Source organism: Chiloscyllium plagiosum, chromosome 21 (assembly GCF_004010195.1).
Source record: "Chiloscyllium plagiosum isolate BGI_BamShark_2017 chromosome 21, ASM401019v2, whole genome shotgun sequence".
Classification (NCBI taxonomy): Eukaryota; Metazoa; Chordata; class Chondrichthyes; order Orectolobiformes; family Hemiscylliidae; genus Chiloscyllium; species Chiloscyllium plagiosum.
This window is the reverse complement of record NC_057730.1, coordinates 42978500-42993277: the sequence shown is the minus strand read 5'-3', so window position 1 is coordinate 42993277 and position 14778 is coordinate 42978500. Positions and strand designations below refer to the sequence as shown.

At 41.1% G+C, this 14778-nt stretch overlaps 1 protein-coding gene across 1 annotated transcript in view; it reads left to right on the top strand.

The window, feature by feature from the left end:
- The window catches only part of LOC122560799 (cytochrome P450 3A21-like), a 32734-nt gene extending 23164 nt beyond the window's left edge, over positions 1 to 9570 (top strand). Inside the window, exons 10-13 of the mRNA XM_043711906.1 lie at positions 798 to 958; positions 1915 to 2141; positions 6446 to 6608; positions 6785 to 9570. Of these exons, the coding sequence (XP_043567841.1) occupies positions 798 to 958; positions 1915 to 2141; positions 6446 to 6608; positions 6785 to 6880 (647 nt within the window). The 3' untranslated portion in view covers positions 6881 to 9570. The remainder of the gene's footprint in view (positions 1 to 797; positions 959 to 1914; positions 2142 to 6445; positions 6609 to 6784) is intronic.
- Positions 9571 to 14778: the final 5208 nt, after the last annotated feature.

Sequence of the window (14778 nt, the reverse complement as noted above, 5' to 3'; positions counted from 1 at the left end):
ACACCTGCCCTCAGTTGCCTTTTCAAACTGCAGAACTTCACATTTATCTGAATTAAACATCTCCTGCCGCTCCTCACCCCATTGTTCCATCTGATCAATGTGCCATTGTACTCTGAAGTAATCTTTTTCCCTACCTGCGACACCTCTAATTTTGGTGTCATCTGCAAACTTAATAACCATACCTCCTATATTCGAATCCACATCATTTATGTAAATGACAAAAAGCAGTGGAGCCAGCACTGACCCTCGTGGCACACTGCTGGACACAGGCCTCCAGTCTGAAAAGCAACCCTCTGTCTCCTACCTTTTGAGTCAGTTATGTATCCAATATTTTGACTACCCAAATGGGAATTGCCTGGTTCCTAGGTGTTCATTCTGCACAATTGTGAGCCTGAAAGTGGGATCTGAATCCTGTGTTGTGCAGGGAAATTGAGACCCTTCTGATTTGTCCTGAAACCCTTTGTGACTGAAAGTTCAAATTCCAGTCAGTAATATCCAAGCTTGACTCTTGTCAGTGCTGTTTTTACTTACTGAGTAAAAAAGTATATTTGAACTGTCATTTTACTTCCAGTGTTCTCTTACTAAATTCTATGTAGTAATCTGCATCATATACTCAGAGTACAGTATATTAATGATTTTAAGCTGTGGCTTAAATCAATGCATCATTTAACTATTTATAATCATACTTTTAATTGGTAATATATTTTAAGAATTGCTTGTATTGGAGAGCCAACATTTTTATCTTTTGGTAGTGTAAGGCAAAATTTGTGATACATATATTCTAATTCTCTTTGCAGGTCTAACGGACACAGAGATTCTGGCACAGGCCATGACATTTATCTTTGCTGGATATGAGACCACCAGCAATACACTATCATATACTGCACACAACCTGGCAACACACCCAGACGTACAGAAGAAACTGCAGCAAGAGATAGATGAAGCTTTCCCAAATAAAGTGAGAACTTGCAATTCTATTTTGGTGATAATAACCTTGGGATCCCTTTTGCAGCAACTTCTGAATGGTAGTAATTGTTTTTTTTAAACCTTATGCACAACAGTCTAATTATAACTAGTTACATTTTGCAGTAAGAACTCTCATGCTATTCAAAATCCTGCTCTGAGATGCTTTATATCCATTTGAAAGGGTTTTTATTCAGTGTCTCTCATTTGGAATGCTCTGTACTGCATTTTTTTTTGTGATTTTACATATGCTTCTTTTTTCTTGACCAAAACCTCAATTTCAAGAGTCATCCAGCATTCCCTACATCTACCAGCCTTGCCCTTCATCCTAACAGGAAGATACTGTCTCTGGACTCCCCTTATCCCATTTTTGAAGGCTTCCTATTTTCCAGCTGTCTCTTTACCTGTGTACATCTGCCCCCAATCAACTTTTTTTTTAAAGTTCTTGCCTAATACCATCAAAACTAGTCATCCTCCAGTTTATAAATTTAACTTGTAGGTAAGTCTATCTTTTTCCATCACTACTTTAAAACTAATAGAATTATGATCACTAGCTCCAAAATGCTCCCAACTGACACCTCAGGTATTTGCACTGCCTTATTTCTTAAGAGGAAGTCAAGTTTTGCTCATTCTGTACTAGGTAAATCTACATACTGAATCAGAAAATTTGCTTGTACACGCAGAACAAATTCCTCTCCATCCAATCCTTGACACTATAGCAGTCCCAATCTATGAACATGCGCGCACACACAAACATACACACAGATAGTTTAACATTCTATGGAATGCAATATCTGAATTCTCAATTAGATTACTTTCTGGTCTCCCCACTATTCATACGCCACCTGTACCATCACAAATAGCAGAGATTGTTTCTCTTGCCCTGTGGCTAAATATTTTAAATTTATGAATTTCACTAGTGACTTGTTTTGTTTGTTTTCCCTTTTAAAGGCTCCTCCCACATACGATGGAGTGATGCAGTTGGAATATATGGAAATGGTAATATCTGAAACCCTACGAATGTTCCCCCCTGCTCCCCGTATTGACAGAGTGTGCAAGAAAGATGTCCAGCTCAATGGAGTAACTGTTCCAAAGGGGACTGTAGTCATGGTTCCTGCCTATGTTCTGCACCATGATCCAAAATACTGGCCAGAGCCCGAAGAGTTTAGACCTGAAAGGTATTACTGCACATATTTGCTCTACTTGGCTAGGCTGTTTCCATTGATTCTGCTGCACCTGTCTTTGTATCATGTCAGAGTAACTTGTCTGAATTCCTGCAAGTGTTGTAAAAACTTTATTAACATGCTAATTTAAAGAATACTAATTACTGCGCCCTCTCATACAGTTCTGATCCTCTTCCTAAAGTCAACACATCAGAGTAACATCATGAACATTTGTCAATAGATGAGAGGCTGGCAAAGCACTGCAGGTCAGTGAGCATCCAAGGTGCAGGAAAATCAATATTTCAGTCGAAAAGGTTGACTTTCCTGATCCTTGGATGCTGTCTAACCTGCTGTGTTTTCCCAGCCTCACACCTCTTAACTCTGGCTCCCAGCATCTGCACTCCTGTCTCCTAATCATTGACATTGTTCTGCATTGTACTATGCAGAAGTAATCTGTGTTCCTCTGCATACGACCAATGATCTCTGCTTCTACAAAGGATGAATGTGAATTTTGTGTTTTTGATTTTCCTTTTTGGGATTTTTAACTAGCCCAGCGCTGACCTCTGAGCTGCATCAATTACAGTAATATTTAACTGAAGTACTGTTTACATTACAATACCCAATAACAACCTCTATTTCTTACTTGGCACCTTTTATACTTCTTCCGCTTTGACCAGTTGGTCTTTGTTTCAATATAAGGCTAGGTCTTGATCTATTCAGCTGATGGAACTTTAAACATAGTTGTATTGCATGACCGTGTTGACATTCGGAGCAAAATACGTTTTTGGAATCCTGAAGGTTTTGATTTTTGATGGTCAAATAGCTTCTGATGCAGTTTAAAATTTGTCATTTTCATCGTAAAGCTACCAGAAAATGGAAGGAAGATTACTGGCACATGTTGTGGTCTATTATATACATACTAGTCAAGACCCATTCGGTCTGGCTAAAGATCCATCTTGGTAACTGGCCTGATGTATGTCTCATTGTTAGATGTGGAGGTGGTGGTTGGACTAGAACAGACAAAAGTTAGAAATCACATGACACCAGGTTATAGTTCAACAGGTTTATTTGCTTTCTGAGTGTTGCTTCTTTATCGGCTAGCTAGTGGAGCAGGATCATAGGATACATCTTTTGCTATTAATTCTGTCCCTATGATCCTGCTCCACTAGCTACTTGATGAAGGAGCAGTGCTCTGAAAGCTTATACTTCCAAATAAACCTGTTGGACTATAACCTGGTGTTGTCATTTGTCAGAGTCATCAGTGCTGGGCAAAGCAATGTCCTCTTTGAATACCAACATATGCTGTCTGCTGGCTAACAAATATAGTGATCAGACTCAACATGAGCAGTTCTTTTGTTGAGCCTCAGTAGCCAATAATATAACAGTGCTAAAACCACTCACTAAAGCCAACTGAATCAATATTGAGTAGATGTTCACACATGTTCAAAATACCTTTTTAGCTACTGGAAGTAGTGTATTGTTCATTTTGTTTTCTAAGGGCCACAGAACTGAACTATCACATATGGAGAGCTAAGTGTGATAGCTTCAGGCTGCTTGAGAAGCTTCTATTTTGTAATGACACATCAATTATTAATATAAACATCTGAACAACCACCTCATTGTCATGAAGCCTAAACACTAATGACAAAGTTCCACAAGATATTTCTGAAATTCTGAAGAGTGGTAACTGGACTCGATGTGATAATTCTGCTTTCTCCCCACAGATGCTGTTAGACCTGCAGAGATTTTCCAGCAATTTCTGTTTTTGTTCCACAAAACATTTGTTGGTTGAACTTAAAATGTTAGCAACTCAAAGTAAACTTTAAACTGGCCAGAGAATAGAAAGCATTTTGTACCTAGTTAGAGAAATGAAGAACGTCCCGCACAGTGGGCACCAAGCTCAATATTGGCGACCATTATTATTTCCAACTGATAAATTATGAATCTCTCATTTAGTGCATATTGGCAGATGATGCCCAAGTAGGAGTGGGCATTGGAACTATAGAAGGTACAAACTTGAACAGTGCCTGGAAATTGACTACTAAAATGGCAACAAAAACTTGCAGTTGTATGTGAGGAATTGCCCACAGAAAGTAAGTGAGCTGCTGTCCACAAATATCAAATTTCTTTTTTTTCTAGTTTCTCTTTTTTTCAATGTCTTAATTTAAATAATCCAGTTTTGCAGGGAGCAATAAATAATTGGGACCTGTATATGGTTTAAGGGAATAGTTGAAATATCCAAAACCAGCATAATACAGATATTTTAAGTCTATATATGAACTTTTATTAAATGATTTCACATTCCACAAATATTTCTCAGGACCTGTGAGGCTGTTCTGTAAAATAAACTTGTGTTAAAATTCCAGTGTAATATCACTCAACAAAATGCAACTTGTCCTAGATTCTTAAAGCCATACAAATAAGGTAAAAGAGTAATTTATCAGTTCATTGATTTACTGTTTGTGGTGATTTTTCAACTTCACAAGCTGTGGGAAGGAGACAATCACTGACAGAAACTGCTGGATTTCCTCAATTAAGTGCACGTCGCAACATTCAGACTTTGAAGTAATGACTTCCAGCACTGACAGTTCCACAAAATCAGGACAAATAGTGATGATTTTTTCTTGTATAAATTTGAAATTCAAACAGGTGCCTCATTTACTATAATGATAAGAAGCTGCCAGTATCAAAGGTGTTTGTCACAGAGTGGCGAAGCCAACTGCTAGTTTGGTACTTTTTAATGTGCACTTTGGGGGTACTGTGACATATTATACTCCAGTTTTACCATTTGGGATGTTAGGCAAGTATCAGATCAACACTGTGTTTCCTTATTGGATTAGTCTGGAACTTGGGTGTTCTGGAATCCAAGGTATACATCCAATGGTTGCGAAACATCAACTCACTGTCAGTCAATAAAGGAATGCTAGGACATAACCATCATTACCATTTCAAATTTTATATTAGAGCATACGATGTGGGAGCAGAGTTAGGCCATTCAGCCTATTGCGCCTGCTCTGCTATTTTGTCATGGCTGAGATGTTTCTCAACCCAATTCTCCTGCCTTCTCCCTCTTACCTTTGATCCCTTTACCAATCAAGAACCTACCTACCATTGTCTTCAAAACACTTAATGACTTGGCCTCCACAGCTTTCTGTGGTAATGAGTTCCATAGATTAACTTCTGGTTGAAGAGATTCCTCTGTCTCAGTTCTAAAAGGGTATCCATTCACTCTGAGGCTGGGCCATCTGGATCCTAGTCTCTCCTGCTAGTGGAAACATCTTTGTCTAGATTGCTAATATATAGTGTGAATTGTTGTGATCTCGACTCTGACCTTTACACAACTCCACTAGTCACTGGAGTTTTATCCCCTTCTCTGACTTCTGCCAGTCAGCTAATCCTCTATCCATGCCAGTACTTTACTCATAATAACATCGACTCGTATCTTGTTTTGCAGCCTCCAGTGGGGCACATTGTCAGAGGCCTTCTGGAAATCCAAATTGAACATGTCAACTCCTAAGAGGCAACTTTTTCACACAGAGGGTGGTACATGTATGGAATGAGCTGCCAGAGGAAGTAGTGGAGGCTAGTACAATTGCAACATTTAAAAGGCATCTGGATGGGTATATGCATAGGAAGAATTTGGAGGGATATGGGCTGGGTGTTGTAAAGTGGGATTAGATTAGGTTGGGATGTCTGGTCAGCGTGGACAAGTTGGACCAATGGGTCTGTTTCTGTGCTGTACATCTCTAAGACTCTATGGTGCTCCTTTGTCTAATTTGCTTGTTACCTCCTCAAAGAATTCTAACATATTTGTCAGGCATTACCTTCTCTTGACAAAGCCGTGCTGACTTTGCCCCAATTTCCCATGCGTTTCTAAGTACTCCACAATTTTATCTTTAATGGACTCAAATTCTACCATTGACCCTGTCAGGCTAACTGGTATATAGTTTCTGACATCTGTCTCCCTCCTTCCTGTCTTTTTAACATGGGTGTTACATTAGCCATTTTCCAGTCCTCTGTACGCCTCCATGGATCTTGAAGGATAACCACCAATGACTCTACAATCTCCTCAGCTGTCTGTTTCAGAACCCTGGGGTGTAGTCCAACTTTTAGACCTTTCGGTTTCTCTAGGATCTTCTCCTTCAGTGATGGCCACTACTCCTACCTCTGCCCCGACTCCATTGAAGTTCCGGTATGTTACTGGTGAATTCCAATGTGAAAACTCTGTTATCCAGTCACCTGAAGATACATCTACCTCACCTGCATCCAAGCCAATTTGACAATGGTCTCTTTCCCTTTTGTTTTGCCAATATAATTAGGTTCAGTAAAGAGAATAGGGAGTCTCTGAATCCAAATATCTTCTTGCCATTTGGAGTGGGCCCTCGGAACTGCATCGGGATGCGATTTGCTCAACTTATGATGAAGATGGCACTTGCTTCATTCTTGCAACATTTGACCATTGTGCCATGCAAGGAGACACCGGTGAGAATTTCAGCATATAAAAAATTATCTGAAAGTGTAAATGTGTTTTGAAGTTGGATTTAAAAGTTAAGTGGATAATGGGACAGGGAGGAAATTATGGCCTGATAGTTGAATACATAAAACTTTTCAGTCAAACATTCCCATTGCCCTCCTCACCATTGCTCATTCTATTCCAGATCCCACTAGAAATGGATGTGAAAGGACCCATGCATCCCAAAAAACCCGTGATCCTGAAATTTGTGCCACGGGTGAATGCTGATTCAAGGGAATAAGGCAGTGGGCCACTTGGAGCTGTTAACATATTTAGGAGCGTGAATGCCTTGAACCGAAGAGAAATGGGCCGTATCACTGCAAAGGAAATGAAAATACATGAATAAACAATAAGTCTGTCTCATCAGAGGAAGCCAGGATTAAGTGATGAGGATCTATGATCTTTCTTCAGATGCTGTGACTGAACGTTGAGTGTTTTTAGAAAGATACTATCATTGATTATTTAATAGAAAAAAAAAATCTCAAGGTAGTTTGTCTAATTAGTAGAATGTTAAATGTATTTTTAAAAATATTTTTGATATTCTAATGAATCATTCTGTGATGACAAATTATTTGATAGATGGATAGACATTATTTCTATTATACTAAGTGTATTTGAATGAAAACATCTGCCAAGGGTTTCTTATTAATTGTACATTTTCAGACTTAAGCAACTTTGTATTTATAATTTTAAAAAGTGCCATATCCAATTTTTACTAGTTGCCTGACTTCTAATTTTTTGGCAAATGAAATGAACCTGATAAACACAGGGCTGTACATAGAGTACCTGTACTATTTAATCTGCACCCAAACCCACTGAGACAGATCACATGCAAACTTTATTCTGCGACTGTCTCAAAATGCAGTGAAGCATGAAATATGTTGCTGACTGGCCCAGGATATTCATGGCCATCATGATAGATGGCTAGTCTGTAGCTCTTAATGCTGGTACAATGATGTACTTGGGGATACATGGACTGAACCAGGATGCCTCTCTGAGCTCTGAATTCACTGTCAGTATTTACTCTTTGGGTCTATTTGGATGCTCACAGTGTCTCTGCCCTGCCTTTTCACACCTTGCTATTACTGTTGATGTAGGGGGAGAGGTGGTCTGAGAGGATAGGCAGCACAGAGAGCATGCTGGGTATCAGGCACTGGGGTTTGTGAGGGCATGTGGGAAAATGTTACAGGAATTGGCGATGGAGGTAGAGCTTGAGCCTTGGTGAGGTGGATACAGTAGCAAGGATAGAGCGAGAGTGTGAGGTATTAGAGAAGATGGTCATCCTAAATGATCTATGCAGCTCCGTGATTGACTTACTGCAACTCCCCAGAAATTTTGCATTGAATTGCACAACTATGGCCCACTCCCTGGACTGCAGAGACATAGATGAAACATAGCAGAGACCTGCAGAGACATAGCAGGTCTCACTGCATCTGTGAAGAGAAATAAAAGTTAATCTTTCGGGTCTGATGACCCTTATTCAAAACTGATGGGAGCTGGGAAAATGTCAGATTACATGCAGAAGATAGGGTAGGGGAGGGGAGTAAGGAGTAAATGATAGGTAGGAACAGAGCCCAAAAGAAAGAACAGTTGGACAGATGAAAGAGAAGATCATGATCAACCGAGGAGAATGAATAGCTGCTAATGGGTTCTGTTAGTGGCTAACAATATGTAGTGTATCATGTGATAAGGCCTAACATATTCAATAGGGGGCAAAGACTTGGGGGAGTTGAGCCCTAAAGTTATTGAACCTCTATTGAGACCAGATGGCTGCAGAGTCCCAACATAGAAAATGAGGTGATCTTTCGGCTTGTGCTGAGCTTCGCAGGAGTATCTCAGCAAGCCTGCGACAGAGATGTTGGCCAGGGAACAGGATGATGTGCTAAAGTGGCAGGCAACTGGAAGCTCAGTCTATTTTGCGGGCAGTATGTAGATGTTAGAGCACAGATGTTAATCAGAGCTATAGATGACCCTGCCCTGATTACCCAAGTGGTGATCGTACAATTAGTCATGTTCAATTCCCTGACTGATACCGGAAGCTGCCTTTGACTTACTGTGCAGGACCCCTCAGTGAAAGATGTTTCCCTTGGTTTGACTGAGGTCTACTTCTAGTGGACTTTAAGACAAAACCATTTAGTTGAAGCAGTATGCTTTGTATGCTGCTGACATATTCTGCATTATGACATTGATCTCGGATGGCATGTACAGCAACATATCCACCCTTGACAGATCACTTGGCAAGCTGCCTGTGTCTGCACTAAATGGCAAAGTCATACACAAGTACTGTCAGTATCCAAGTAGGCACAAAGTGAGTGGTCAGAGAGCAAGCAAGAAGCCCAGTGATACAGTCAGTCCAATCATCAGGAAGTTGGTGGCTATCCCTCAGCACAGTATGCGCTGGTAGGAGCACTTCAAGGTGTCAATGTGCTCCAAACTGTTAGGTAAATGCACAATTTTTCTCTGAATTGTTACAATCTTAGCAGAAATTGTTAACTTGTTGAAAAGTCATTTGAATTACTGGCAATCAATTAAAAAGACTCCACAATCCGATTCACATTTTAAACATACTCTTACTGTAACAAATGTTAAAACAAAACACTCTTAGTCTCAGTCAGAACAATTCATAACCGATAACACTTGTTTCTCAAACGCCGGTTATGTGGATAGTTACATCTTAGTTAAATTGGAATGAAGATTCAGATTTAAATTGTAAATCTGAATTTTGTTTTGGGTAACAGTGATATTCTGGTTGTCATGGTAAATGAGAGGAAAGTCTTAACTCCAAACATAAGAAACACAAACAATGGCAGCTTTGAATTATTAAATGTGTGAATTTGAATTTGGGATATTTTAGGGGACTTTGGTTGTTTAGTCATTTCAGTAATGTTGAAAAAATAGTGTATTTGAAATATTAAAAGAAATGCTAACAAATTTTGGGAACAATTGGTGTTTATTCTAAAATACTATCTTCACCAATTAAACATTTTTGTTCCTTGAAATGATACTGTTACTGTATGCTGCTGACATATTCTGCATTATGAGAGCTGCCTGACCTGCTGCACTTTTCCAGCAACACGTTTTTCAGCTCCTCCGGCCTATCACCCTCCCCTTAACCTCATTCCACCTATTGCATTCCCAACACCCCTCCCCCAAGTTGCTCCTCCCTATCTTTTATCTTAACCTGCTTGGCACACCCTCCTCATTCCTTAAGAAGGGCTTATGCCCGAAACGTCGATTCTCCTGCTCCTTTGATGCTGCCTGACCTGCTGCACTTTTCCAGCAACACATTTTTCAGCTCATATGTTTCTCAACCCATTCTCTCACTTTCTCCCTGTAATCCTTAATCCCCTTGACAATCAAGAACCTATCTCTCTCAGTCTTAAACATACTCAATGACCTGGCCTCCACAGCCTTCTGTGACAATGAATTCCATAGATTCACCACTCTCTGGCTGAAGAAGTTTCTCCTTATCTCTGTTCTAAAGGTCTTCTCTTTATACTAAGGCTGTGCACTTGGGTCTGAGTTTCACCTACCAATGGAAACATCTTCCCTACATCTCCTCTGTCCAGGCCATTCAGTATTCTGTATGTTTCAATTAGATCCCCCATATCCTTCTAAACTCCATCAAGTGTAAACCCAGAGTCCTCAAATGTTCCTCATATGTTAAGCTTTTCACTCCTGGGACCATTCTTGTGAACTTCCTCTGAACACACTACAGGGCCAGTACATTCTTCCTGAGAGATGGGGCCCAAAGCTGCACATAATACTCCCAAGTGTGGTCTGACCAGAGCCTTATAGAGCCTCAGAAGTACATACCTGCTTTTATATTCAAATCCTGTCAAAATAAATTTCACCATTGCAGCTGCCTTCCTAACCATTGACTCAACCTGCAAGTTTACCTTGAGACAATCATGGACAACAACTCCCAAGTCTCTTTGTATTTCAGAATTCTGAGTTTTCTCCCCATTTAGAAAATAGTCCATGCCTCTTCTTCCTACCAAAGTGCATGACCTCACACTTTCCCACATTGTACTCAATCTGCCACTTCTTTGCCCACTTTCCTAACTTGTCCAAATCCTTCTGCAGCCTCCCCTCCTCCTCTACCTATCTTTGTATTGTCTGCAAACCTAGCCAGAATTCCCTCAGTTCCTTCATTGAGATTGTTAATGTGTAAAGTGAAAAGTTGTGGTCCCAACACTGAGCCTTGTGGAACACCACTTGTCACCGGCTGCCAACCTCTCTGCTTTCTGCCAGTCAGTCAAGCTTCTATTCATGCTAGCACTTTGCCTCTAAGTCCAGATCGATATATCCATTGGCTCTCCTTGGTCTAATCTGCTCATTATTTCCTCAATGAATTCTAGCAGATTTGTCAGGCATGACCACCCCTTGATGAAACCATGCTGACTTTGCCCTCTTTTACTATACACTTGCAAGTGTGCTGAAATTTTATCCTTCAAAATTGCTTCCAGGATTTTACCCACAACCAAGGCTGGGCTAATCCATCTGTAATTTTCCATCTTTTGCCTTACTCCTTTTTTTTAAACAGGGGTGTCACATTAGTGATTTTCCAGTCCTTTAGGACCTCCCTGATGCTAATGATCCCTGTAAGATTACTACTAACGCCTTCACTATCTCTTCAGCTATCTCCCTTAGCACTCTGCAGTGTAGTCCATCTGGTCCAGGTGATTTATCCACCATCAGGCCATTCAGTTTTTCTTGCACTTTCTCCATGGTGATGGCCCCATACTCAGCTCTGCCAGTTCACTCTCTTGAATGTTTGGAATATTACTCATGTCTTTCATTGTAAGGACTGATGCAAAGTAATTATTCAGTTCCTCAGCCATTTCCTTGTTCCCCACTACTATCTCCAGGGCCATTTTCCAGTGGCTTGATGTTTCCTTTTGCCTCTCTTTTGCCCTTTATATATCGAAAGAAACTATTACAGTTTTCCCTTATGTTACTGGCTAGCTTACCCTCATACTAAATCTTCACCCTCTTTTTTTTTGATGCTCTCTATTGGTCTTTGTAAGCTTCCCAATCCTCTGGCCATTCACCACATTATATGCTTTCTCTTTTTTGTTTTTATGCTTTCCCTGACTTCCCTAGTCAGCTATGGTTGCCTCATCCTCCCTGTACCATGCTTTTTTTCCCTCCAGATGAATCTCTGCTCTGTCTCCTGAATTACTCCCAGAAACTCCTGCAATTGCTGTTCCACTGTCTTTCCTGCTGGGCTCCTCTCCCAGTCCATTCTGGTCAGCTCCTCCCTCATGACTGTGTAGTTGCATTTATTCAGCTGTAATACTGTTACCTCTGATTCTGTCTCCTCCCTCTCAAATTGCAGAGTAAATTCACCTTAAGCTCCCTTATCAAGTCTGCCTCATCGCACAACACTAAATCCAGTATTGCCTGTACCCTGATGGGCTCCACCACAAGCTGCTCCAAAAAGCTATCTCGCAGATATTCCGCAATTTCCTTTTCTTGTAATCCACTACCAACCTGATTTTCCCAGTCCACCTGCATATTGAAGTCTCAAATGATCACCGTAACTTGGCCTCTCCTACACATTTTTTCTATCTGCTGGTGTATCTTGCGTCCCGGCTCCTAATTACTGCTTGGAAACCTGTACGTGACTCCAACTATAGTTCTTTTACCTTTTGTGGTTCCTCAATTCTACCCACACAGATTCTGCACCATCTGATCCTACTGTGTTTCTTACTATTGATTTAATTTCATTTCTTATTAGTAAGGCAAGCCTACCCCCTCTGCCCAACTGCCCAACTTTTCGATAGGATGGATATCCTTGAATATTCAGCTCCCAATCCAGACCCCTTGCAGCCATGTCTCTGTGATATCCACCACGTCATCCCTGCCAAGTTTGATCTGTGCCACAAGCTCACTTACATTATTCCTTATACTGCATGCATTCAGATATAACACCTTCAGTCCTGTGTTAACCATCCCTCTTCTCAGCGTCATTCGTTTGGCCAGTGTGCTTGAAGTTTGATCGCTAATCCTTTCCCTACACTCTGTCTTATTTGTGTCTGTGCTGGAGATTTTAATAATATCTCCTAAGTTCTAACCCTTTGGTCCAACTCGTCCATGACGACCAGATATCCTAAATTACTCTAGTCCCATTTGTCAGGATTTCATCCATATTGCTCAAAACCTCCTTATTCATATACTCATCCAGATGCCTTTTAAATGTTGTACAAGCATTTACCACTTACTTTGGCAGCTCATTCCATACATGCACCACCCTCTGCATGAAAACGTTGCCCTTTAGGTCCCTTTTAAATCATTCCCCTCTTACCTAAAACCTATGCCCTCTGGTCTCTCCACTCTGGGAAAAGACCTTGGCTTTCACCCTCTGATGCTCCAGAGAAAACAGCTCCAGCCAATTCAGTTTCTCCCTATAGCTCAAACTCTCCAACCATGGCAACATCATTGTAAATCTTTTCTCAACCAATTTCAGTTTTGCAATATCCTCCTGTAGCAGGGAGACCAGAACTGAATGCAATATTCCAAAAGTGGCCTAACCAATGTCTTGTACATCTGCAACATGACCTCCCAACTGTTATAATCAATGCACTGACTAATAAATGCCTTCTTCACTATCCAGTCTGCCTGCAACTCTACTTTCAAGGAACAATGAGCTTAGATTCAAGGTCTGTTTGTTCAGCAAAACTTCCCAGGATCTTACCACTAAGTGGTGGGCGGCACGGTGGCACAGTGGTTAGCACTGCTGCCTCACAGCGCCTGAGACCTGGGTTCAATTCCCGCCTCAGGCGACTGATTGTGTGGAGTTTGCAGGTTCTCCCCGTGTCTGCGTGGGTTTCCTCCGGGTGCTCCGGTTTCCTCCCACAGTCCAAAGATGTGCAGGTTAGGTGAATTGGCCATGCTAAATTGCCCGTAGTGTTAGGTAAGGGGTAAATGTAGGGGCATGGGTGGGTTGCGCTTCGGCGGGTCGGTGTGGACTTGTTGGGCCGAAGGGCCTGTTTCCACACTGTAATGTAATCTAATCTAAAAAAAAGTGTATAAGTCCTGCAATGATTTGCCTTTCCAAAATGCAGTACCTCACATTTATTTAAATTAAATTCCATCTGCCACTGCTCAGCTCACTGGCCCACCTGATTAAGGTCATGTCCTACACTCAGGTGACCTTCTTCGCTGTCAGATTAGAACATGGGCCGACCATAAGATAGCCATTACAGAGAAGGGCAAGATGGCAGCTCAACATTCCATCGTTCACATTTCAAATGAGATAGAGAGGGATGTAAAAGGGGTGGAAGAGTTGCATTACTGATTAATGGGGATGTCACAGCTGTACTAATGCAGGACATCTTAGAGATCGCACCCAGTGAGTCCATATGGGTAGAAAGTAGAAATAAGAAACATGCAATGCAAAGTTATAACATAGGCCTCCCAATAGCTAGTGGGAGATGTAGGAACAGATATGTAAGCAGATCATGGAGAGATGTAAAAACAATGGGCAGTGGTAGTGGGATGTTTTAATTTCCCCAATATGCACAGGTCTCTGTTAGTGCCAGGAGCTTAGAAGGGGCAGCATTTGTTAAGTACATTCAGGAGGGATTTTTGAAACAATATGTAGATGGTAAAACTAGGGAAGCAGCCCATTTTGGGAAAAGTTTTTAATTTCTAAGATAGTTAAAGAAAATGAGAAGACTGGTTTCAGGTGAAAGTAAATAAATTGGGGGAAGGCTAATTACAATAGAATTAAGCAGAACAGGAAAAAATAGATTGGGGGCACCGATTTGAAGGTAAATCTACATCTGACATGTGGGAATTTTTTAAAAGCCAGAGTTCAGGACCAGCACTTTCCTGTGAAAAGGCTAGCAACATTTGGGAACCGTGGATGATGAAAGTTTAGATCAGATTCCCTACAGTGTGGAAACAGGCCCTTCGGCCCAACCAGTCCACACCGACCCTCCGAAAAGCAACCCACCCAGATTCATTTCCCTCTGACTAATGCACCTAACACTACGGGCAATCTTTTTTAGCATGGTCAATTCACCTGACCTGCACATCTTTGGACTATGGGAAGAAACCCAGAGGAAACCCACACAGACATGGGGAGAATGTGCAAACTCCACACAGATAGTTGCCTGAGGCGGGAATTGA